The sequence below is a fragment of the Canis lupus genome, chromosome X (assembly GCF_003254725.2).
Source record: "Canis lupus dingo isolate Sandy chromosome X, ASM325472v2, whole genome shotgun sequence".
Classification (NCBI taxonomy): domain Eukaryota; kingdom Metazoa; phylum Chordata; class Mammalia; order Carnivora; family Canidae; genus Canis; species Canis lupus.
The window spans coordinates 121,803,447-121,825,309 of record NC_064281.1 but is presented as its reverse complement, the minus strand read 5'-3'; the positions used below and the strand labels follow the sequence as shown (position 1 = coordinate 121,825,309).

General features: G+C 41.5%; 3 protein-coding genes across 10 annotated transcripts in view; 1 reads left to right on the top strand and 2 right to left on the bottom strand.

Annotated features, from left to right (window-relative positions):
• The window catches only part of LOC112642523 (synaptonemal complex protein 3-like), a 63,657-nt gene that overhangs the window by 4,755 nt on the left and 37,039 nt on the right, over positions 1-21,863 (top strand). The window contains exons 5-9 of one of the 8 annotated variants that reach the window (XM_025419261.3): positions 457-574; positions 1,435-1,534; positions 3,057-3,155; positions 6,925-7,029; positions 7,165-7,610. The exons of 6 other annotated variants lie outside the window; for them this stretch is intronic. In XM_025419261.3, the coding sequence (XP_025275046.2) occupies positions 457-574; positions 1,435-1,534; positions 3,057-3,155; positions 6,925-7,029; positions 7,165-7,215 (473 nt within the window). In that variant the 3' untranslated portion in view covers positions 7,216-7,610. Of the gene's footprint in view, positions 1-456; positions 575-1,434; positions 1,535-3,056; positions 3,156-6,924; positions 7,030-7,161; positions 7,611-21,863 lie in introns of those variants that run through there. One more of the 8 variants, XM_025419251.3, reaches the window with a different exon arrangement.
• The window catches only part of LOC112668404 (PWWP domain-containing DNA repair factor 3B-like), a 71,723-nt gene that overhangs the window by 26,585 nt on the left and 23,275 nt on the right, over positions 1-21,863 (bottom strand). The window lies entirely within an intron of this gene.
• On the bottom strand, positions 9,734-10,655 carry LOC112642007 (galectin-3-like). The gene has a single exon (XM_035711706.2). It carries the CDS (start codon positions 10,616-10,618, stop codon positions 9,845-9,847), a length of 774 nt encoding a protein of 257 aa, XP_035567599.2. The 5' UTR covers positions 10,619-10,655; the 3' UTR covers positions 9,734-9,844.

Below are 21,863 nucleotides of genomic sequence, written 5' to 3'. Positions count from 1 at the left end.
TCAGAATAGTTTGCTTTTTACCTGTCTTATCACAAGGACATTAAAGTCTATCTTTGGGATTCTTTATACGCATTTGAGAATGGAATGTCGTTTGATTATTATCCCCCTTTCCTTATCTCTGAACCCGCAGTTAGAGTAATGAGAATCAGGATACTAGTACTGCAAAGACTTTACCGAAAATAGCGAGCAAATCTGGGCTTTTTCAAACCACGCCTGTGTTATAGGTTTTATTTTCCTTGTTTTATTTTTTTTTTTTTTGGAGCGTCATTGGCACACACAACATGACATTATTTCAAAGGTATACGACATACTGATCAGATATTTGCAATACCTGCATTACAGATTTGAAGCACCTTTGCTTATTGCCGAGGCAACATTTACCTCTATCAAATCGTATATATGAAAACCAAATAATTTTCGGCATGAAATTTCAATGAGTATCTATGTTCTATACAGTTGGCATTAAACAGGCTCTTCTGGCAAAAAGAAAAATGTTTGAAGCAAATGCAAAAGCTTCTCTGAAAACCACTAACGAAAAAATCGAGCAGGGTTGGAAAATACAACAAGAACAAAGGTGAGGTTGTTGTTTTTAAGCCACGAGGACCCTTGTATCATTTCTTAGTATTCCTTGGTGCAAATAACGGAAGGCAGATGCTATTATATTGAGTTTTCCAGTGAAAAAGAGATTTTGCTGCATTGTTTTCTAAGCGGATAAATTCTCTTAACCTCACTCCTTATCAGCATTGGGGTGTAATTCCAGGAGCCAGTAAGGTGACCTTTCCTACCCCCTTTCAAAGAACAATTGAGTTCTCTTCCTGTAGGAGTTTTTTTCCTATATAGTTTTCTTTTAATTCATAGTCATTCTGGACCTACACTAGCCGAACCTTGGGTAAACGTCTTACAGTGTTATCCCGGTGAAAGTTAACTATATTCCCTCACGTAGAAAAGGTTAACTTTATATCATAAAGAATTTGCACATTGTAGCTAAGTTGCATTCAGTGTTCTTTCTTAAAAATCATTATTGTGCCAAAGAGGGGAACGGTTTAAGTTAAATATTCCTGTTCGGGAATCTTCGATAAAACGTCCTGTTGAATCTACTTACCGCATCCGAACGTAGAGGTTCTTCAGGAAGAAGAAATGAAAAGTAAGCTGCTTTTAGATAAAATGAGTCTTTCTGGAAAATTGATTTTATGGTAAATCCTCGCTAGTGTTTAGGAGGCAAGGCATGTGAGAAGGCTTCTATATTGGTCACTTAGGAACAATACTTTTGGAAATAAGAGTCAATTGTAAAAAAAAAAAAAAAGAGTCAATTGTTCGTGTGCCTTTTCTGTTTCCCGTGAGACTATACTGTGCTGTTACAGTATTCCTGCAAAATATGGTTAATTTTCTCATCTCTTTGTGGAGTGTGACAGTGCTCATTATCATGTTTTACAGGCAGAATCTTCATTTCAAATATTCTCAGCAGTTTCTGACTCTGTTATGGGAGTGGGATACCGACATGAGGAAAGCCCAGGAACAGGAAGCAAAACTAGCTGTTGGTATCAGCCTTGGCTTTAAAATTGATCTATTCTGTTGATTTCTTTACTGTTTCAAAGTCTCAAGTATCAGGAGGTCATGCAAAAACATAGGAGAGAATGTAGAGTCCGTGAGCCCAGATGGGTAAGGGTGGGTATATGATAGCCCAGATGAGTAGTGGTGGGAGGCCGAACATTCTATTTGGATGGCTTCTATTTAGTGATACAGGAAGGTCGCCAGTTAAGAGTTAGAGTGGTGGAGGAGGCGCTGCCTTTGGGCGGCAGAGAGGAAGTCCAGGAATTGTTTCCTGAGAGCGGGCCAGCGAATGCACTAGGGGAATATCATTGCCAAGCAGCATTATGGGTCTGGCTTTGGTTACTGTCATAGTGATCATGAATTTAAAAGTGAGACCACACTGCACGGTTGTGGCAGAGTGGCTAGAGAGCTGGATCCTCCAGGGTTGGGGTTCGGCCACACAGATTGACAGAGTGGAAAGGGGGCAAGGTACACGCGCAAGTGCAGAGGTATGACGATTGACCATGGAATTTAAGCCAAGAAGGAGGAAAAGAGAGACTAGGAGAATGGGGACTGGGGACAAGGAAGACTCCTTGGATCAATGGGATATTAATCCTGAAAGAGTACTGAACCATAGTAAGAAAGGGAGAGAACAACAAACAGGGAGGTAAAGGTAGAATGTTGGTGGAGGGGCAGGGTGGAGAAACAGCATAGCACAGTGGTCAGGAGCCTGGGCCCCGGAACCTTTTTAGCTTTTTTTTTTTTTTTTTTTTTTAATCCAATCCTGGTTGACCAGTACTTTGACCTCAGGGACAAATTGTTTGTATCTCACTCATGTTCCTCAGCTAGGAAAGGAGGCCTGGTAAGAGCATCTGCCTCTTAGAGTTGTTTTGAGGGTTGAATGAGATCGTATGTAATAAGTCTATTTGAAATGGTTCCGAACAGTACCTGTCACAGAGCTGCTATGCAAGTCTTTGCTCTAATTAATCTTATGTAGATGTTGCAGTTATTGGGAATCCTGGGTCTGACTACGTAAGTGACTAAAGTAGGGAAGAGGACAGAATTATTGTTGGAGAGCAGGTCAAGGAACAGAGAGGCTAGGATCGTCTGTATGCGTCCTGAAAGCACCAAGAATTAACACATGTTTTGAAGGTTGTTAAGAAGGAATCTCTCCTCTGTGACTACTGTTAGGAAGGATTATTGTATAGAGTTATTGCCTACTTGTGGTAAACAGATTACTGAAAGGGCCATTTGTGGACTTGGAAGTCCAGAATTAATACATGTCTTCAATATCGGTGAGGAAGACAATTTCCCACTTAATGGCTACTGGGTAGGGTCATCGTGTATTGTTTCTGTATATGCGTGGTGAACACAATGATCTAAACTTGGTCGCAAAAGTTGTTAAAACAGGAAATGCTGACAGGTATCGATTTAAGGAATCTTCCTTTTCAACCTGATGGGTAATTATGTTCTCTGAATACTAAACATGACCCACATTTTGTCACCTTTTCCTTTAATGTTCCTAGGGTATGTTTCAAGAGCAACAAAAGATTCTGCAACAAGCTAGAATTGTTCAGAACCAGAGGCTGGAAAAATTAAGAAACGTATACAAAGAATTCTTAAAGGTCTGTTGTATTTGGCAACACAATACGCTCTTAGAAAACACAAGATGTAGGGGTGCCTGGGTGGCTCAGTCGCTTGAACGACCAACTCCTGGTTTTGGCTCAGGTTGTGGGTCCTGATCCCATGGGTTGTGGGATGGAGCCCCGCTGGGCCTCCCTTATCAGCAGGGAGTCCGCTTGAAGATTCTCTCCCTCTGCCCTTCTGCCCCCTTGCACGTGTGCTGTGCGTGTCTCAAATAAATGAACAAATCTTGAAAAAAACCATAATATGTATATAAAAGTAGAAGATAGTTTCTTTCTGAGTCTGTGGGTGGAAAACCATTTAGGTTGTACATTTAAATTTTCAACCAATTTCCAGTAGGACCTCACTGCTTTGGATTTAGCATAATTGGGAAATGCATTTTCTTATTTTTAGCATTACTTAATACTTTTATGGGAGTTGTTTATTTAATTTTTTGCTTTGATTTCACACTATTTATTACAACACACATTTAACTCTTATTTTTGTAAATTAGATTATGTGTGATATTGAGATCTTGAACTTTTTTCCCACAATGTTGAAGATTTAAAGATCTTGACTGTAAAAAGGAAAAAAATACAGAAATACTAAAAAAAAAAAATATCCTAAGTGTACCAGATGGGAGTCGTTTAAAACAGGGAATGGCAACGTGGGACTTTTACCTAGAAATACACGTATCGTGAAGAATACTGGTACTCTATTAACACTTTGAGCATGATTTTTTGGTTCGATCATCAGTTTTGAGATCAGCAATAAACATATAGTGAAAACTAGGAATTCTATGAATCACTTCTACGTGTCTTTTCCTTGTATTGATGGTTTCTGTTAAATACGAGTAGGCAGTTGTAATTGATGGATCCTGATTTTTATATTCAAATGTGTTACATGAGTATTTTGTGGCACATTTGCTTTTGGAATACTAGAGGAATAGTGACTTTATACACAGACTTAAGGGATCCCTGGGTAGCTCAGCGATTTAGAGCCTGCCTTTGGTGCGGGGCGTGTTCTTGGAGTCCCAGGATCAAGTCCCGCGTTGGACTCCCTGCATGGAGCCTGCTTCTCCCTTTGCCTGTGTCTGTGCCTCTCTCTCTCTCTCTCCCTTTCTCTCATGAATAAATAAACAAAATTTTTAAAAAGTTTAAAAATATCATAAGGAAAGGTCTAAGAGAATGTATATCATAATGAAAAGGCCAGAGGAAGACTAACCGTTTGTGAATTGAGAATGATCTGGTGTGATATTTGCACATCAGCAGATTGTCCTCAGTGACACATACCTCTTCTTCAGGCAGAGATATACTTCTTTAGGAAGTGATGGAATCCTGCACATTCCCCTTCTTTTTTCTTGGTGTGCCTATGGGCGCTGTGTGTGTGTGTCTGTGTGTGCGTGTGTGTTTGTGTGCCCTGTGCGCCATTTACCTCTTGATCTGTACCTTTCTTTGCAACCTTTCTGCAACTGTATCTTTGAATTCCCACTGCTACTGCCCTAGTTCGGGATCTCACCATTCCTTGCTCCTCCGATTAAACGCTTACCTGAGTGCTCTCTTCTCCAGTCCATCCTTAACAGTTCTGCAACATGATCTTCCCACCTGAAAACCTGTCATTAGCCTCTCATGTTAAAACCTCAGGTATTCAGCGTCTGCCCCTGCCCAGTAACAGAACTCCCTGGTTTTATGTCGACATTCCTCCTTTCCTCCCACTCCTCCAGATTGGTTGCTTTCCCTGAACTAACTCACCTTTACTTCCTTGTTTCTGGAATACTTTAAATTCCTTCTTCCCTTTACCTACTGAAATCCTATTCTTTCGCCAACTAACTCAGAGTCAATCTTATCTTCCAGCACACAGTCATGGCAAGGGGTATTTCCTTAATCGTTACAAAGTTTTTGTGTGGTTTTTAATTTACGTGTTTTTTATTCTCCCTGGAATAAGGGAGGAAGAGACCGTGCATTCATTTTCTTTTTTTATATATGCGTTTATTTTTTATTGGTGTTCAATTTGCCAACATATAGAATAACACCCAGTGCTCATCCCATCAAGTGCCCCCCTCAGTGCCCGTCACCCAGTCACCCCCACCCCCCGCCCACCTCCCCTTCCACCACCCCTAGTTCGTTTCCCAGAGTTAGCAGTCTCTCATGCTCTGTCTCCCTTTCTGATATTTCCCACTCATTTTCTCTCCTTTCCTCCTTTATTCCCTTTCACTATTTTTTATATTCCCCAAATGAATGAGACCATATAATGTTTGTCCTTCTCCGATTGACTTATTTCACTCAGCATAATACCCTCCAGTTCCATCCACGTCAAAGCAAATGATGGGTATTTGTCATTTCTAATGGCTGAGTAGTATTCCATTGTATACATAAACCACATCTTCTTTATCCATTCATCTTTCTGTGGACATCGAGGCTCTTTCCACAGTTTGGCTATTGTGGACATTGCTGCTATAGAAATCGGGGTGCAGGGGATCACTGGGTGGTGCAGCGGTTTGGTGCCTGCCTTTGGCCTAGGGCGCGATCCTGGAGACCCGGGATCAAATCCCACATCGGGCTCCCGGTGCATGGAGCCTGCTTCTACCTCTGCCTATGTCTCTGCCTCTCTCTCTCTGTGACTATCATAAAAAAAAAATCAGGGTGCAGGAGACATTCATTTTCAAATTAGTCCACGGCACCTAACGGTACCTTTTACGTAGGATGCACTAGATCGCGACTCATTAAGTGAACAGTAAAGATTAGACCATGTTTGTTTTTCATGACTTAAGAGGCCGTGTTACAGATCATTTCATTCCCTCCAATGGAATCTGTTAGATTGATTATTAGTCATTATAAGTGCAGGGTTCCGTGATGTTTAGGAAGTTCCTTAGAGTGTTTTAAGTTTATGGATTATCATTCCGTGGGACGGTCAGTCTTTTCTTTTTTTCCAGGATAAGAAATGTCTTTATTTTTTTAATAATAAATTTATTTTTTATTGGTGTTCAACTTGCCAACATACAGAATAACATGCAGTGCTCATCCCAACAAGTGCCCCCCTCAGTGCCCGCCACCCAGTCACTCCCACCCCCTGCCCTCCTCCCCTTCCACCAACCCTAGTTCATTTCCCAGAGTTAGGAGTCTTCCATGTTCTGTCTCCCTTTCTGCTATTTCCTACCCATTTCTTCTCCCTTCCCCTCTATTCCCTTTCACTATTATTTATATTTCCCCAAATCAATGAGACCATATAATGTTTGTCCTTCTCCGATTGACTTTCACTCAGCATAATACTCTCCAGTTCAGTCTTTATCTGTTTTTCCACCACCTTGACCTTAACTGTCTATTAACGCATTGTTTGGAGCCAAGTGTACTACTGTCGTGCCTCTATAATAATAATATTTGACTCAAACCCAACATTGTAAAAATTTCTTAAGTGGGCATTCCGATCTCCATGTATCAGGTACAGTGTTTTGTTTGGAAAAATTAATGAGCATCCCTTGAATATTAAGGGTTGTTACCTTTGAAATCTAACTGAATTTAAAAAAAATATATGTATTTATTTGAGAGAGGGCACATGCAGGGGGAGAAGCGGAGGGGGAGGGAGAAGGAGACTCCCCGCTGAGCAGAGAGCCTGACACGGGGTCAATCCCAGGACCCTGAAATCAAGACCTGAGTTGAAGGCAGACTCTTAACCTACTAAGCCACCCAGGCGCTCCCTGAAATTTGATTTTACATGTTTGCAGCATGAGATGAAAAGTGGCGCTTTATACCTGAACTAGGCTTCTTGTTTTAGAGATCACAGGCTTTGGACAAGGACCATGAACATTTTCTTACTGATGAACAAAGTGAAGTCAGGGAAGAAATCACCAAGTTGCAAAACAAAATTATGAGGGAAGCTGTAAGTAGTAGTAGTTCTTTAATATTAAGACCCAAGGAGGGATGTGAGCATTGGGGTATTTGGTTTGCGAAAATGTATATGACAGTTACCTGAATAACGGGTGAATGTCCAATATTTCCTTCCTTGAAACAGCAGCAGCAAGAGCTGGCAATGGTTCGGAAGTCTCTTCATTCCCTGTTGTTCTGACGACTTTGGAGAACGAAAGAACGGGAAGCTACGTTTTATTAAGTATGACATTAGCTGCACTGAACCACACTGTAGTAGTTTAAAGATTGTAGTTGAAATTGGTACGTCTTGTTTATCATAGCTTGCTTGCTAAGTGCAAGAATCTTTTCTTGTTAAAACCCCGACCCTAAAAAGCTGTGTGAGGAGCGGCAGTTCCACAATTATATACGTATTAAGCTTTCAACCCTTTGTTAGTAATGAAGACTTTTTGTACTTAACACTGTCAATTAGCTGTTAGCAGTAAGGATGATTTAATTTTAAGCTTTCCCTCAGTGGATCTGTATTATCCCCAAAAGGCTCAAACCACAAGTACAGAAAGAAGGCTCCTTTGCTTTGCCTAAAGGGAAAAAATTAAAGAATATAAAATCTGTCTTATCCGTGCACCCGCTTATATTTACTCATTAGTTTACTGAGCCAATTCCAATACCAATATGGTTTCAGAAGAAAACGTACTCTACTGCCTTATAAAAAGGATTGCAAGCAAACATAAGATTGTGTTTTAAAATCCATTAAACTGCCTACAATCGCTGGGAGAAAAGAACTACGTATATAAATATCAGTGCTGAGACATGGGTTTGTGAATGTGTCATTTCCACAAGCACACCAAAATGTCATTTAATTGGTGTTGGTTCACTATTAAATGACACCTGCCCTTAACATTTATCGAACATATTTCACTAATATGCGCATGTACTTAATTACTTAGGGCTTATGCATTTCACATCTGTTTTTTTAAAGCATTTTATTTATTTATTTATTTATTTATTTATTTATTTATTTATTTAGCAGAGGGAGAGAGAGAGAGAGAGAGAGAGAGAGAGAGAGATTGATTCATGCAGAGACACAGGTAGAGGGAGAAACTGGCTCCATGCATGGAGCCTGACGTGGTACTCCATCCCGGGTGCCCAGGACCATGTCCTGCGCAGAAGGCAGGCGCTAAACCTCTGAGCCACCCAGGGATCCCCTCACATCTGTCTTTAAAGATAAATCACATACAGTGCTTCGTTTTCAAGTTTAATATTCGTTGAGTATATGGAACACTGATTTGATATTTGAGAGCTAAGAACTTGAATAATTGATTCTTATACCTCTCTTTTTGTACTGGCCTTTTTTCTTTAACATTTGATAACATAACACCGTCTTCATTTGGGCACGTTATTTAATAAACATGGCATTGTTTCAGAATATATTTGGAATAAGCCCTTTAAATGTATTTTTCTGACTTACTGAAATTCCTCCCATGAATCATTCAAAACAAAACAATCCCATTTGGAGGAGAGGAATGATTTTCTCCAGTCTTTCCGCATGGTGTCGTGGGTTGTTTTTGTTTTGTTTTTTACTGTCAATTCTGAACCCTGTATACCAACCTTCTTTTTTTTTAAGGTTTTGCAAGTTTTCAAACATAAGCCCTTACAGAATGTCTTTTTCTAACTGCAGTAATGTATACAGGAACAAATGAGTCCTCCACCGCTATCCAATCTTTGACATTACAGGGAGAAATTAATTGCCCAATTTCACATGTTCGTAAAGAAGTTTCCTTTTAAGCCAAATCATGTGTTGGTATATGTGTCTGAAGTTCTGTTCCAAACATCTAAGAAGGTCCTCATTTGGGAAGTTTTCCAGTAGCTATAGAGGCAAAAATAAAGTACTCCAAAGGTCCCCATGAAAGTTCTCGTATTGATACCAAGACATCTGGTTTTATGTGAGCATGGAGAGGCAATACTCAGTACATAGTGTACTTAGTGATGAAACAGTTGACATTTATTTCATCCCCTGACAACCTCAAATGAGTAAATACATTCTTTTTTTAAAAAATTTTTATTTATTTATGATAGTCACACAGAGAGAGAGAGAGAGAGAGAGAGAGAGAGAGGCAGAGACACAGGCAGAGGGAGAAGCAGGCTCCATGCATCGGGAGCCCAACGTGGGACTCGATCCCGGGTCTCCAGGATCGCGCCCTGGGCCAAAGGCAGGCGCCAAACTGCTGCGCCACCCAGGGATCCCCATTCTTTTTTTAATTAAAAATATTTTATTGTTTTTTTATTTTTTTAAATTTTTTATATGTAAATTTATTTTTATTGGTTTCAATTTGCCAACATACAGAATAACACCCGGTGCTCATCCCATCAAGTGCCCCCCTCAGTGCCCGTCACCCAGTCATCCCCACCCCTCTCCCACCTCCCCTTCCACCCCGCCCAGGTCGTTTCCCAGAGTTAGGAGTCTCTAATGCTCTGTCTCCCTTTTTGATATTTCCCACTCTTTTTCTCTCCTTTCCCCTTTATTCCCTTTCACTATTTTTTGAGAGTCCCCAAATGAATGAGACCATATAATGTTTGTCCTTCTCCGATTGACTTATTTCACTCAGCATAATACCCGGCAGTTCCATCCACGTCAAAGCAAACGGCGGGTAGTTGTCATTTCTAATGGCTGAGTAATATTCCATTGTGTACACAGATCACAGCATCTTTATCCATTCATCTTTCTTTGTTTTAACTCTTAGAATGTTTATTAAATGGATGATTTACAAGAAGGATAGTGATGAATAAAGGTAAAATTTTTCAGTTGAAACATGAAGTCTACATGTGTAAGTTTAAATGAATATTCGATTTCTCTCTTTTTTTAAAATCTTCTCCTTTAAGATTATATCATAGCATATGAAGCTGGTGAGATCTATGTCATCAGAAATACCCAATTTGCTGATTTCTGGGAGATTTTTCAGACGATGATTGTACTGCAACAAATGGACATCACTGACCGCAACCTTGAAGTGGTCAGAATCAACCAGCACTTGTATTTTGAATGGTTTACCATTTTCAAATGGGAAAGCCGCCTGCCTTTCTTCCTTTCCCCAGATATTATCCAGCTTGGTATTGCAAACAATGACTCTCTTGTCTTCATTGAAGCGTGGGTTAAAGTGGAAGGCAACATCATTCCCTCTCTTGAAATCTAAAGCAAGTCTGTTTTCACTGGGCCTTACTGTGCCCAGAATTGTTATCAGCATGCGAGGCTTGACTCCTCCAGGCAAAGGCAGGTCATAAGGCACAGTCAGTGGTCCAGTAGGGATGCCAAAGGGACCAGCAGCAGGGTAGGTTCCCGAAGCGCTTGGTTGTCCAGGAGGCGGGTAGGCCCCAGGTCCACTCGGTTGCCCAGGTTGGGCTCCTGGTGCTGTTGGGCCAGGATAAGCAGGTGCTGTGGGGCCAGGGTAGCCGCCGGGAGGTGCCTGGCCAGGGTAGGCACCAGGATAAGAGGCCCCTGAGTATCCCCCTGCTCCAGCAGGCTGGTTTCCCCATGGACCAGGCCATCCTTGAGGATTTGGGTTTCTAGACCCAGATAAAGCATCATTAAGTGAAAAACTGTCTACCATTTTCCCCACGCCTTGGGGCTCGCTCAATCGCTCGCTGCAGGGACGGCTTCCGGGACGGCTTCGGGGACGGGTTCGGGGAGGCGGCGTGATCCCTCCATTCATCTTTCTATGGACATCGAGGTTCCTTTCACGGTTTGGCTACTGTGGAACCTGCTGCTATAAACATTGGGGTGCAGGTGTCCCGGCGTTTCACTGCATCTGCATCTTTAGGGTAAATCCCCATCAGTGCAATTGCTGGGTCGTAGGGTAGTTCTATTTTGACCACTTTGAGGAACCTGAACACAGTTTTGCAGAGTGGCTGCACCAGTTCACATTCCCATCAACAGTGCAAGAGGGTTCCCCTTTCTCCACATCCTCTCCAACATGTGTTGTTTCCTGCCTTGTTAATTTTCCCCATTCTCACTTGTGTGAGGTGGGATCTCATTGTGGTTTTTTTTTTAATTTATTTTTTATTGGTGTTCAATTTACTAACATACAGAATAACCCCCAGTGCCCGTCACCCATTCACTCCCACCCCCCGCCCTCCTCCCCTTCCACCACCCCTAGTTCGTTTCCCAGAGTTAGCAGTCTTTACGTTCTGTCTCCCTTTCTGATATTTCCCACACATTTCTTCCCCCTTCCCTTATATTCCCTTTCACTATTATTTATATTCCCCAAATGAATGAGAACATATAATGTTTGTCCTTCTCCGACTGGCTTACTTCACTCAGCATAATACCCTCCAGTTCCATCCACGTTGAAGCAAATGGTGGGTATTTGTCATTTCTAATAGCTGAGTAATATTCCATTGTATACATGGCCAGTGTCGGGGAGCATTTTCTCATGTGCATGTTGTCCATGTCTATGTCTTCCTCTGTGAGATTTCCGTTCATGTCTTTTGCCCACTTCATGATTGGATTGTTTATTTCTTTGCTGTTGAGTTTAATAAGTTCTTTATAGATCATGGAAACTAGTCCTTTATGTGATAGGTCATTTACAGATATCTTCTCCCATTCTGTAGGTTGTCTTTGAGTTTTGTTGACGGTATCCTTTGCTGTGCAAAAGCGTCTTTTCTTGATGAAGTCCCAATAGTTCATTTTTGCTTTTGTTTCTCTTGCCTTCGTGTATGTATCTTGCAAGGAGTTACTGTCGCCAAGTTCAAAAAGGGTGTTGCCTCGTTCTCCTCTAAGATTTTGATGGAATCTTGTCTCACATTTAGATCTTTCATCCATTTTGAGTTTATCTTTGTGTATGGTGCAAGAGACTAGTCTAGTTTCATTCTTCTGCATGTGGATGTCCAATTTTCCCAGCACCATTTACAGAAGAGACTGTCTTTTTTCCACCGGATAGTCTTTCCTCCTTTGTCGAACATTAGTTGACCATAAAGTTGAGGGTCCACTTCTGGATTCTCTATTCTGTTCCATTGATCTCTGTGTCTGTTTTTGTGCCAGTACCACACTGTCTTGATGACCACAGCTTTGTAGCACAACCTGAAATCTGGCATTGTGATGCCCCCAGCTATGGTTTTCTTTTTGAATATTCCCTTGGCTATTCGGGGTCTTTTGTGATTCCACACAAATCTTAAGATGATTTGTTCCAACTCTCTGAAGAAATTCCATGGTATTTTGATAGGGATTGCATTAAATGTGTACATTGCCCTGGGGAACATTGACATTTTCACAATATTAATCCTTCCGATCCATTAGCAAGAAATGTTTTTCCATCTCTTTGTGTCTTCCTCCATTTCTTTCAGAAGTGTTCTGTAGTTTGTAGGGTATAGGTCCTTTACCACTTTGGTTAGGTTTATTCCTATATCTTATGCTTTTGGGTGCAATTGTAAATGGGATTGACTCCTTAATTTCTCTTTTTTCAGTCTCTTTGTTAGTGTATAGAAATGCCACTGACTTCTGGGCATTGATTTTGTAACCTGCCACATTGCCGAAGTGCTGTATGAGTTCTAGCAATCTTGGGGTGGAGGCTTTTGGGTTTTCTATGGCCCGTAGCATGTCATCTGCAAAGAGGGAGAGTTTGACTTCTTCGTTGCCCATTTGAATGCCTTTTATTTCTTTTTGTTGCCTGATTGCTGAGGCTAGGACTTCTAGTACTATGTTGAATAGCAGTGTTGAGAGTGTACATCGCTGTCTTATTCCCGATCTGAGGGGAAAGGTTCCCTGTGTTTCACCTATGAGAATGATATTTGCTGTTGGCTTTTCGTAGATGGCTTTTAAGATGCTGAGGAATGTTCCCTCTATCCCTACACTCTGAAGAGTTTTGATCAGGAACAGACGCTGTATTTTGTCCAATGCTTTCTCTGCATCTATTTAAAGGATCCTATGGTTCTTGTTTTTTCTCTTGCTGATATGATCAATCACATTGATTGCTTTACGAGTGCTGAACCAGCCTTGCGTCCCGGGGATACATCCCACTTAGAAATGGTGAATAATCGTCTTAATGTACTGTTGGATCCTATAGGCCAGTATCTTGTTGAGAATTTTTGCATCTGTGTTCATCAGGAATATTGGTCTATAATTCTCCTTTTTGGTGGGGTCTTTGTCTGGTTTTGGAATTAAGGTGATGCTGGCCTCATAGGAAGAGGTTGGAAGTACTCCATCTCTTTCTATCTTTCCGAACAGCTTTAATAGAATAGGTATTGTTTCTTCTATAAACGTTTGATAGAATTCCCCAGGGAAGAGATCTGGCCCTGGGCTTTTGTGTCTTGCGAGGTTTTTGATGGCTGTCTCCATTTCCTCCCTGGTTATTGGCTGGTTCAGGTTTTCTATTTCTTCCTGTTCCAGTTTTGGTAGTTTGTGGTTTTCTAGAAATGCGTCCTTTCTTCTAGGTTGCCTAATTTATTGGTGTATAGATGCTCATAATAAGTTTTCAAAATCATTTGTATTTGCTTGGTTTTGTTGGTGATCTCTCCTTTTTCATTCGTGATTTTATTAATTTGAGTCTTTTCTCTCTTCTTTTTAATAAGGCTGACTAATGGTTTATCTATCTTATTAATTCTTTCAAAGAACCAACTCCTGGTCTTGTTGATCCCTTCCACAGTACTTCCAGTCTCTATTTCATTGAGTTCTGCTTGAATCTTTATTAACTTTCTTCTTCTGCTGGGTGAAGGTCGGATTTGCTGTTCCTTCTCCAGCTCCTTCAGGTGCAAGGTTAGCTTTTCTTTTTGAGTTCTTTCCAGTTTTTGGATGGATGCTTCTATTGCGGTGTATTTCCCCTTCAGGACTGCTTTTGCTGTATCCCAAAGATTTTGAAGGGTTGGGTCTTCATTCTCATTAGTTTCCATGAATCTTTTTAATTCTTCTCTAATTTCCTAGTTGACCCTTTCATCTTTTAGCAGGATGGTCCTTAACCTCCACAAGTTTGAAATCCTTCTAAACTTTGTCTTGTGATTTAGTTCTAATTTCAAAGCATAATGGTCTGAAAATACACAGGGCACAATCCCAAACTTTTGGTATCTGTTAAGACCTGGTTTGTGACCCAGTATGTGGTCTATTCTGGAGAAAGTTCCATGTGCACTTGAGAAGAATTTGTATTCAGTTGCGTTTGGATGTAACGTCCTGTAGATATCTGTGAAATCCATCTGGTCCAGTGTATCATTTAAAGCTCCTGCTTCTTTGGAGATGTTGTGCTTAGAAGATCTATCAGTTGCAGAGAGCTCCGTGTTCAAGTCTCCCAGGATAAGTGTATTAGTATCTAAGTATGTTGTAACTTTGGTTATTAATTGACTGACATACTTGACAGCTCCCACATTAGGGGCATAAATATTCTTGAGTGATAGGTCCTCTTTGTGGATGGACCCTTGAAGTATGATGTAGTGTCCCACTTCATCTCTTAGTACAGTCTTTGGGATAAACTTTAATTTATCCGATATGAGGATGGCTACCCCTGCTTTCTTTTGAGGACCATTTGAATGGTAAATGGTTCTCCAACCTTTTATTTTCAGGCTGTAGGTGTCCTTACGTCTAAAATGAGTCACTTGTAGACAGCAAATAGATGGGTCTTGCTTTTTTATCCAGTCTGAAAGCCTGCACCTCTTGATGGGATCATTAAGCCTATTCACATACAGAGTTACTATTGAAAGATATGAATTTAGTGTCATCATAATTAACCTATTCTGTCCCTGTTTTTGTGGATTGTTTCCTTGGACTTCTTCTTTTACAGTGTCCCCCTTAATATTTCTTGCAGAGCTGGTTTGGTGGTCACATATTCTTTCAGTTTCTGCCTATCTTGGAAGCCCATTATCTCTCCTTCTATTCTGAATGAGAGCCTTGCTGGATAGAGTATTCTTGGCTGCGTGTTCTTCTCATTCAGGATCCTGAATATATCCTTCCAGCCCTTTCTGGCCTTCCAGGTCTCTGTGGAGAGGTCTGCTGTTAACCTATTCCTTCTCCCTATAAGGGTTAGGGATTTCTTGTCTCTTGCTGCTTTAGGGATCTTCTCTTTATCTTTGGAATTTGCAAGTTTCACTATGAAAGGTCGGGGTGTTGAATGGTTTTTACTGATTTTTTTGGGGGGAGATCTATCTCCTGGATCTGAATGCCTATTTCCCTCCCCACGTTAGGGACGTTCTCAGCTATGATTTGTTCAAATACACTTTCCGTTTCTCTGTCCTTTTCGGTGCCCTCTGGAACCCCAATTAAATGTAGATTTTTCCTTCTGAGGCTCTCATTTATTTCCCTTAACCTTTCCTCATGATTTTTAATTGTTTTTCTCTTTTCTCCTCAGCTTTCTCCCTTCCCATCAACTGGTGTTCTATGTCACTATGTCACTCACTCGTTCTTTGACCTCATTATCCCTCGAGGTGAGGACCTCCAGTTTGCATTGCATCTCATTTAACTGATTTTTAATTTGGCCTGATTAGATCTAAATTCTGCAGTCATGAAGTCTCTTTATTCCTTTATGATTTTTTTTCCAGAGCCATCAGTATCTTTATAATTGTGCTTCTGAATTGGCTTTCTGACATCGAATTGTAGTCCGAATTCTGTAACTCTGTGGGAGAGAGTAGTGTTTCTCATTCTTTCTTTTGTGCTGATTTCTTCCTTCTAGTCATTTTGCTCAGTCAGTGCAGAGTGGCTTAAAACAAGTTGTACTGGAAAAAGGAAGGAAAGAGAGAAGAAAAAAGTGGGTAACAAATAAACAACCTCCCCCTCAAAGAAAACCAAGGAGGGGTATCCTCTGATTCTATTCACTGTAAGTCCCTCGACTTCCCCTGGAGCTTTCCAGTGCTGCTTGATTAAGAAGTTGCTCTTCTCCTGTCCTTCCAGCTGGTCTTCTGGGGGAGGAGCCTGCTGTGCTGATTCTCACGTGTGTGCACCTGGGGGAGCTGCCCCGACCCCTGCCAGGTGCATGGCTCAGTGGGAGCTGTTGGCCCTGTGAGACCCTGCTCCCTGGCGACCCCGCTCAGTCCCAGGGAAAAGGTGACACCAGGAAGAACAACAACAGTGCTGGTGGTCAGCTCTCCAGCCCTGGAGTCAGCTCCATCAGTAACTCCAGCAGCTCCTGGATGTTCTGGGAGCGGGGGGCGCTGATCTGCACGGCTCGGGTTACCCAGCGGCAGGAGCGTCCTCGCTATCCTGTGTCTTCCTGGCCCCTGCCTGTCCCAAGGGGAGCGCCGGATCCTGGGTTGTGTCCCCTGGCTCCTTGTGGGCCTGCGCCACTGGAATCATGCTGCTGGGGCTGCGCAGCCCCCTCCACGCAGAGTCGCGGCCTGTGCCGCCACCTGAGCTGCTCCCGGGGCCCCTCCAGGCATGCGCTCCAGCCCTTTAGGGAGCTCGGCCTGAGGTGTGTGGCACTCTATCCCCATGGGCACACTTCCTCTGTTAGTGACCAGGGGGTACCTGGGGGCTCCATTGTGCCTCCTGGGATCCTGCCCGAGCTCCCTGTGAGCGCCTTCTGTCTGGAAAGATTGGTAAAGTTCCTGCTTCTCCGGGACTGGGCATTCCTGTCCGGGAGGCTCTTGTCACGCAGCATTAGCCCGGCTCCTCGGGGCTCCCTACCGCACTGGATGCTTGTTTGTTTGTTTGTTTGTTTATTTATTTATTTATTTATTTATTTATTTATTTATTTCGGTCTTCCTACCTTGATAGAAGTGCGAACTCTTCTCACTGTAGCATTCCAGCTGTTCTCTCTTTAAACCTTAGGCCGTAGGCTTTCAGGATGATTGAAAGTTATCTAAGTAAGTTGATGGGGACAGGTGACTTGGGGACCCTACTCCTCCGCCATCTTTCCCTGGCTGCTATCAAATATTTCTTATATTGTTAAATATTCAGTTGGTGATAAAGTTTCTTCAATGGTGTTAAAAACCCTTCAAAGCCCTTAAGCAACAGGAAGCAACAGTAAAAAAAAAAGTTTTTAAAAACAGTTTGATTATTTGAATCAAAAACCAAATAAGTACCATACACTGAGATGGGGAGAGATGTCTCTTTTTTAATTTTTATTTATTTATGATAGTCACAGAGAGAGAGAGAGAGAGGCAGAGACACAGGCAGAGGGAGAAGCAGGCTCCATGCACCAGGAGCCCGACGTGGGATTCGATCCCGGGTCTCCAGGATCGCACCCTGGGCCAAAGGCAGGCCCTAAACCGCTGTGCCACCCAGGGATCCCGGGAGAGATGTCTCTTAAGGTCACTTTTAATCTATAAGATCTTCCTCCACATTTTTCCTGTTTCTCTTTATTTTCTTATTGTGGTAAAGTTGACATAACATTTGCCACCTTAATCATTCAGGAGTGTTTAGTACATTCACAAAGTTGTGCAACCATCACCACTAATTAGCTTCAGAACATGTCCATCACTCCAGAAGGAAACCCTTACCCATTAAGCAGTCAGCCTCTGGGCAGCCCGGGTGGCTCAGTGGCTAAATGCCACCTTCAGTCCAGGGTCTGATCCTGGAGACCCGGGATTGAGTCCCATGTCACGCTCCCTGAATGGAGCCTGCTTCTCCCTCTGCCTGGGTCTCTGCCTCTCTCTCTCTCTTTCCCTGTCTCTCATGAATAAATAAAATCTTAAAAAAAAAACAGTAGCTCTCCATTCCCTCAATTCCCAGGATCTGGCAAACACTCATATGTTTTGTGTCTCTGGCAAGTTGCCTATTCTGGATATTTCATATAAATGGAATCAAATAACATGTGGTCTTTTGCCTCTGGCATCTTTGGCTCAACATATCGTCTTTAAAGTTTATCCATGTTGTAGCATATATCAGAACTTCATTCCTTCTAATTGATGAAGTAATATTTCATGGTTTGGGTATACCAAATTTCTTATCCATTCATCGTTTGGTGGAAATTTGCACTGTTTCCATCTTTTGGCTGTTGTGAATAGTGCTTCCAGAAACATTCTTGTATATCCTTTGTTTAAATGCTTCTTTTCAGTTATTTTGGGTGTATATTTAGGAATGCAATTGATGAGTCCTATGGTAGTTGTATCTTTAATGGATTGAGGAATCACCAAATTGTTTTTACATGGTGGCTGTCCATTTTATAGCTCCACCAGTGATGCATGAGGGTTCCAATTTCTCCACATTTCTGCCAACACTTCCTATTTTCCTTCATATTTTTCATTTTTTTATTTAAATTAATTTTTTATTGGTGTTCAATTTCCCAACATATGGAATAACACCCAGTGCTCATCCCGTCAAGTGTCCACCTCAGTGCCCGCCACCCCGTCACCCCCACCCCCTGCCCACCTCCTCTTCCAACACCCCTAGTTCGTTTCCCAGATTTAGGGGACTTTTATGTTCTGTCTCCCTTTCTGATATTTCCCACTCATTCTTTCCCCTTTCCCCTTTATCCCTTTCACTATTTTTTATATTCCCCACATGAATGAGATCATATAATGTTTGTCCTTCTACGATTGACTATTGGGACTTCATCAAGATAAGAAGCTTTTGCACAGCGAAAGATACCATCAACAAAACTCAAAGACAACCTACAGAATGGGAGAAGATATTTGCAAATGACCAATCTCATAAAGGACTAGTTTCCAAGATCTATAAAGAACTTATTAAACTCAACACCAAAGAAACAAACAATCCAATCATGAAATGGGCAAAAGACACGAACAGAAATCTCACAGAGGAAGACATAGACATGGCCAACAAGCACATGAGGAAATGCTCCGCATCGCTTGCCATCAGGGAAATTCAAATCAAAACCACAATGAGATAGCACCTCACACCAGTGAGAATGGGGAACATTAACAAACAGGAACCCACAAATGTTCGAGGGGATGTGGAGAAAGAGGAAACCTCCTGCACTGTTGGTGGGAATGTGAACTGGTGCAGCTACTCTGGAAAACTGTGTGGAGGTTCCTCAAAGAGTTAAAAATAGATTTGCCCTACGACCCAGCAATTGCACTGCCGGGGATTTACCCCAAAGATACAGATGCAATGAAACGCCGGGACACCTGCACCCTGCTGTTTATAGCAGCAATGTCCACAATAGCCAAACTGTGGAAGAAGCCTCGTTGTCCATCGCAAGATGAATGGATAACGAAGATGTGGTTTATGTAAGTCAATCCTTCATATTTTTTAAAAGTGAGCATACAATGTTATATTAGTTTCAGGTGTACCATATGATCATTCTGTAATTCTATACATTACTCTTTGCAATCGATGAGTGTACTCTTAGTCCCTTTTATCTGTTTCACCTGTCTCCCTTCCATGCCTCCCCTCTGGCAACGACCACTTTGCTCTCTGTATTTAAGAGTCTGCTTTGTCTCTCTTTTTTTTCTCACTTTGTTAATCTGCTTTGGTTTTAAAATTCCACATATAAGTGAAATCATATGGTATCTGTCTTTATCTGACTTACCTCACTTAGCATTATACCCTCTAGATCCATCCACGTTGTTGCAGTGAGACCTTCAATAAAGTTGGAGGAAAGAGGGACGCCTGGGTGGCTCAGTGGTTGGGCATCTCCCTTAGGCTCAGGGCGTGATCCCAGGGGCCTGGGATGGAGTCCCGCATCGGGCTCCCCAAAGGGAGCCTGCTTCTCCCTCTGCCTATGTCTGTCTCTCTGTCTCTATCTCTCTGTCTCTCTCATAAATTAATAAGATCTTTTCTAAAAAGATGGACGGAATACAAAAAGGAACCTGTCCGAGATGAAGAATTCAATACCTGGGATGCAGAGGAACGGACTGGCAATCTGGAAGACAGGGTAATGGAAAGCAACCAAGCCGAACAGCAGAAAGAAAAATGAAGAATAAAAACTGAGAGTGGGTGGAAGGAAGTCAGTGACATCATCAAGCAGAACCACATTTGTAATATAGGGATCCCAGAAGGAGAAGGGAAGAGTGCAGAAAATTTATTTCAAGAAATTATTTTCCTTTTAAAAAAGTTACAGCATTCTTAGAGGGTGTGAAGTGATGTCTCATTGCAGTTTTGATTTTCGTTTCCTTAAGGACTAATGGTGTTGAGCATCTGTTCATGTGCTTGTTGGCTGTTTGTGGATCTTCTCTTCTTTGGAGAAATGTCTATGTTCAAGCCTTTTGTCCATATTAAAATGTGGTTGTCCTTTTGTTGTTGAGTCGTGAGAGTTCATTTTGTATTCTAGATATTAGACCCTTGTCAGATACATGATTTGAAAATATTTCCTCCCATGCTACACGTTGTCTTTTCACTCTTGTGCAAGTGTCCCTTCATGCTAAAATTTTAATGAAGTCCAATGTATGTATTTAGTTTTCTTTCACTGCTTGTGCGTTTGGTGCTATATCTAAGAAACTATTGCCAAACCCAAGGTCATGAAGATTTACCCCCGTGTTTTCTTTCAAGATTTTATAGTTTTAGTGTTTATAGCTAAGTCTTTGGTCCATTTTGAGTTGATTTTTGTGTGCGTTCTAACAGAAGGGCCTAGCTTCCTTCTTTTTGCATGTGCATCCCCAGTTGTCCCAGCACCACTTCTTGAAAAGACTGTCCTTTTCCCACCAGATGGTCTTAGCACCCTTGTTGAAGATCAAGGGCCATGTGTGTATGGGTTCATTTGCGGGCCCTCAATTCTAGTCTGCTGGTCTATATGTCTAGCCTTGTGACAATACCACACTGTCTTAATTCCTGCAGCTTTGTAGTAAGTTTGATATCAGGAAATGTGAGTCTTCCAACTTTGCTTTTTGTTCTCAAGTTTGTTCTGGTGTTCAGAGTCCTTTGCACTTCTATATGAATTTGAGGATTGCATTTTCTGCTTCTACAAATAGGGCATTGGAATTTTGATAGGAATCACACTGACACAGTAGATAAATTGGGAGAGTGTTGCCACTTTAACAATAGGACATCTTCTGATCCATGAACACAATGTGTCTTTTCATTTATTTAGGTCTTCTTTGCCTTGTTTCAACAATATTTTGTAGTCTTCAGTGTAGGACCCTTGCATCTCCTCAGCTAAATTTATTTCTAAGTACTTTATACGTCTTGATGCTTTTGTAAATGGAATTATTTTTTTAGTTTCCCGTTTTTGTAAAGTAGGCAGCACACAAATTGTGGGGCTTGAACTGAGTACCTGAGATCAAGAGTCAGCTGCTTTACCAACTGAGTCACGCAGCACCCCTCTTAGTTTCCTTTTCAGGATGTTCACTGCTAGTATACTGATGGACTACACAACTGGATTTTGTGTGCTGAATTCAAGTATTAGCTCTAGTAGCTTTTGTAGTGGATTTCTTAGGATTTTTTGATATCTAAGATTCTGTCATCTGCAAATAGTTTTCTTTGTTTTCCACAATTGGTGCGTTTTGCTTCTTTACCTTGACCGATTTCTCCGCCTAGAATGTGAAGTACAATGTTGAATAGAAGTGGCAGGAGTGAACATTTTGACTTGTCCGTGGTCTTAGGGGGATGCTTCAATTCTTTTACCATGGAATAGGATAGTAGCTGTGCGTTCTTCATAAATGCCCAATTTCAAGTCGAGGAAGTTCCCTTCTAATCCTAGTTTTCTGAATGCTTTTCATCCTGAGAGAGTACTGGATTTTGTCACATGCATTTTCTGCATCATTTTGTGGTAATCGTGTGGTTTGTTCCTTTCATTTTATTAATGTGGCATATCATGTTGATTTTCATACGTTGCACCACCTTTATAATTGTGGATTAATCCCACTTTGCCATGATGTATAATCCTTTTAATTAAAATTCTTTTTAATCAAGAAAGCTGCTGGGTTTGGTTTCCTAGTATACGTTTTAAGTTTTTGCATTTATACTTGTAAGGTGTATTGGTCTGCACTTTTCTTGTAGTGTCTTAGTCTCCGTTTGCTATCAGGGTAGTGTTGGCCTCATAG

Bases quoted from the DNA above. Each gene is read 5' to 3' on its own strand.
- LOC112642007 (XM_035711706.2), bottom strand. From the start codon at position 10,618: ATGGTAGACAGTTTTTCACTTAATGATGCTTTATCTGGGTCTAGAAAC.